The 4,158-nt window shown below is 38.6% G+C and overlaps 1 protein-coding gene across 1 annotated transcript; it reads left to right on the top strand.

The window, feature by feature from the left end:
• Positions 1-63: 63 nt before the first annotated feature.
• LOC126767442 (uncharacterized) lies at positions 64-893 on the top strand. Its single transcript, XM_050484950.1, has one exon. The coding sequence runs from the start codon at positions 155-157 to the stop codon at positions 749-751; it is 597 nt and encodes a 198-aa protein (XP_050340907.1). The 5' UTR covers positions 64-154; the 3' UTR covers positions 752-893.
• The last annotated feature ends 3,265 nt before the right edge of the window (positions 894-4,158 follow it).

Raw genomic sequence — 4,158 nt, 5'->3', positions numbered from 1 at the left:
TTGCATGCATATAAAAGCATTTTCTGACCCCAAACATTATGTCAATTCAAAACGATTCACCGAGCGCGTAACATAAAGCACCGTTAAGGCTTAAGACAACAGTTCAACAGTTTAAGACTAATATAATTTAATAACAACAATAAAACACAACGAAATGCGTTGCCTATTTGTGATCGCCTGCACACTCGCCATGGCTATGGCCATGCCGGAGCCACCGTCCGCCCGCTATGGACCACCACCAGTGCCACAAAAGCAGTACGGCCCACCACCACCAGCGCCAGCGGAACAATACGGCCCACCATCCACAGCGGCACCACAACCACTACCAGTTTATGGTCCACCCGCACCATTCTACGGTCCACCAGCGCCTGAGACAATTGTCACCAAGAACGTGTACGTTCATGTGCCACCAGAGGAGCCAGAAGTCTTCCAGGCCGCCGAACCCATCCAAACTGCCGTGCCAAAGAAACATTACAAGATCATCTTCATTAAGGCACCAAATCCACCAGCGCCCGTACAACAGGTGCTGCCCCCACCAGTGCAGGATGAACACAAGACTCTCGTCTATGTGTTGGTGAAGAAACCAGAGGAACAACAGCCACTCATATTGCCATCACCAGCGCCAACTGAGCCCAGCAAACCGGAGGTGTACTTTATCAAGTACAAGCAACAACAAAAGCCAGCTGCACAATATGGCCCACCACCGGCACCAGCCGCCGAGTATGGTGCACCAGCGGCGGAGAAATTTTAAGCCTTAGCACCTTAGTGCCTTAGTTAGTGTGGATGACGTGGCGCTACTAGCCGTGCGCTCGCTATTGTATATAGATTTCATTAATCCTCCTACGAGTACTTAGTGCCTTGAATTAGTACAATTTTTAATGCATTCCGCTAGACGGTGTATACATATACTTATGTATAATCAAAGTATGTATACATACACATACATATATTTAGATTATGTATTAAGCATCTTATAACAGTCGAACTTTTTTACAATTCATTATTTGCTGATTTTTTTATTTTTTTGTTTTGTTGTACTAAATGTCCTATTAAATTATGATTCCATTAAAAATTTTCCACTTTTTTCAATTAAGGGGGTTGTGGGTACAAATAAAAGTAGTGAAAACAGTAAAGTCTAAGTAGTTGAAAATGTGGTGAATTTGCAGAATCTGTGGGGAATTTTCAGAATATGTGGTCAATTTGCAGAATCTGTGGTGAATTTTCAAAGTATGTGGTGAATTTTCAGAATATGTGGTGAATTTGCATAAAATGTGGTGAATTAGCAGTTTTATGGTCTCTGTTTACAAAACACAACACACGCCCATATATGCAGATGTTCTAAACTTGAAAAACCCCGTGAACCAATTTTACTATTCACATAACGGAATTTTTATATCTAATATATAAAATTCTCGTGACACGGTGTATGTTATTGAACTCCTCTGAAACCACTCGACCAATTTTCGTGAATCTTAGCGTGCATATCGTCTAGGGTGGAGAATCGGACAACATATATTTTTCATACTCCTAAATGTTAAGGGAAATTGGAAAATTCCCAAAAAGTAACTTTTTTACAAACACATTTTTTTTTTCAATTTTTGTTTGTTTTGTTTTTCAATATTTTGATTTGTAAATTATTTGAATCATTCAATTTCGGTCGCATGCTTTTTTATTCCGGCCATTCAAAAGAAAAAAATTATTGAAAATTATTCAGTGAAAACGTTATGTTTCACATAAAGTGATCAATTACAGATTGAAATTTCTTACGAAGCCACGAAGAGGTCGCGCTAATATCGGTCGGCGTTCCTTTTGCCATCAACGTATGGCAGCCCAAGACACATGAACGACTAATCCCAGGATGCGATGACATACGATCGTCAAGATGTCACGGCACGACTTTTCAAACAACAGCAGCGATGTTTGATGGACTTTATCTTGAAGCAACATATGGTACATATATGTATATGGTGCTGTTAGATGCTGGATATATTCTGTTGAGTAGCATAGAAAAGTTACCCGCACGCACACATTCTTCTTTGGATGGTGGATGGTGGTTAATTTACACCAGATCAAACTGATGAACTCATTTCTGCGGAAATTCCTGATGCAGAGAAAGATACAGTATTATACCAAATGGTGAAAACCAATATGGTTCATGGACCTTGCGGACACCACAATCCCACTTCGGGTTGTATGTCTGACAATAAATGCACGAAACACTATCCAAGTGCTTTTCTTTCGGAAACTCAAACTTGAAATGATTGATATCCACTGTATAGGCGTCGCTCACCAGACGACAATGGCAGAACATTCAGCATTCAATTTAGAAGAATGAATATTGAAGTTGACAACACATGGATCGTATCATATTCGCCATTATTGTGTAATTCACATTCAAAACTCATATCAATGTTGAGTATTGCAGTTTGGTGTAATCGATAAAATACGTTTGTAATTACGTCACCAAAGGAAGCAACATGGCAATGAAGCGCTTTGTAGGATATTTACTTTTGCAATTCATGAACGTTTTCCGACTGTTGTGCGTCTCACAGTTAATTTGGAGAGTGTATTTCAACCCAGAGAATACAGTAAAGCCAGTGGAAACACCGCCAGCAACAAAATTAACATTAACGAGTTTTTTCTCAACTTTCGTCAGTGATCCGTTTGCGAGAAAATTGCTCTATTCGGAAATACCTTGACATTACACCTGGAATGCATCGTCAAAGAAATAGTTGCGCAGAAAGCAATTCCAACCAGTAGATTAACATCCAGGTGTGTTATCAACTAATGCATTAGGACAAATTTACACAATCCACCCGATAAACGATGATTGTTTCTACCTTCGGTTGCTATTTATTAACGTACGCGGTTCAACTTTATTTTAGTCATTGTTTAGTTTGAATGGTACGGTGTGTGTAACTTTTTGAGAAGCATCCCTGTAATTACAATTGCTGGAACATGTTAATCACTGGAATGAAAATGAAGTTCGCACACTTTTCGCGATAAACATTTCGACATATCAGCCTTCAAATCCGCGTCTAAAAATTGGAAATGGATCAATTCCGGTGGTTCGATATCAATTCCATCTGTCGTTTATCAATTCATACTGTTAAAAAATACCGATGTTGTTCACTTAATCTAGAAGATTCAAAGTCAAATTCCGGGAGACTTGCGCTCATACGAATCGATCGATCGTCTTGACAATGAAGACGACGCCGTGAATTATCCAGTGGAATTTCTAAAGTCTTTGGAGAGGCTTGGTATGCCACCGCATCATTTGCGTCTCAAAGTTGGATCTGTCGTTATCATGTTCCGCAATCTGCGCTATCAAATACAAGGGGGCAGAATGCTTGATTCTACGAATTCCTTTGAGTTCTAACGATTTGCCATTTCAGTTCCAACGCATTCCATTTCCAGTGAAAATTGCATTTGAGATGAGAATCAATAGGACACAAGGATAGTCGCTAAAAGTGTGTGGCATAAATTTGGAAATGCTATGTTTTTCACAAGGCCGGACATACGTGGCGTGCTCACGAGTTGGAAAACCATCTTCTCTGTACATTTACGTACCGAAACAGAAACAAAAAACTATTGTTTATCAAGCTTCGTTACGCTGAAAAAATTTGGAAAAATCGAAAATAAATGATTTTCAACACAACATAAATTCAACTTTCTTTTCATTTCAAAACACATAATTTCAGGCAGGACAACGGCTGCCGGGTCAGCTAGTTTTATTATATTTTCTAAGAATTTATTGTAATTCTCTGAATAGTTTCGTTGAATTAATCTATTTTGGAACCGCCCAACTAAACCAACTCAATTTTTCCTCTCTTATACCAATTAAAAATTCTTCTTAAACTCAAGAACCAAGTATTCCTGTGATTCCCCATTGTAACAATAAAAAAAATATACATATAAAAATGATATAGTCCCTCAATTTCTGAGATATCGATATGAAAGTTTGCGCACTTCCTTTTCTTCTAAAGTAGCTGAGGAATAATTTCCGAACCGAGCATATAACCGCTATACAAACTAACCGATCAAAACCAAGTTCTTGTAAGGAATCTTTTGTTCTTGTGAAAAGTATTATAGTTCGGGATAGATATAGGATTATATGTATTTATAAATTGCTTAGATTCCGATTTCCTGGCTGTAGTT

Source organism: Bactrocera neohumeralis, unplaced genomic scaffold (assembly GCF_024586455.1).
Source record: "Bactrocera neohumeralis isolate Rockhampton unplaced genomic scaffold, APGP_CSIRO_Bneo_wtdbg2-racon-allhic-juicebox.fasta_v2 ctg6526, whole genome shotgun sequence".
Taxonomy (NCBI): domain Eukaryota; kingdom Metazoa; phylum Arthropoda; class Insecta; order Diptera; family Tephritidae; genus Bactrocera; species Bactrocera neohumeralis.
The sequence above is the reverse complement of the archived record's forward strand: the minus strand, read 5'-3'. Positions and strand labels throughout refer to the sequence as shown.

Bases quoted from the DNA above. Each gene is read 5' to 3' on its own strand.
- LOC126767442 (XM_050484950.1), top strand. From the start codon at position 155: ATGCGTTGCCTATTTGTGATCGCCTGCACACTCGCCATGGCTATGGCC.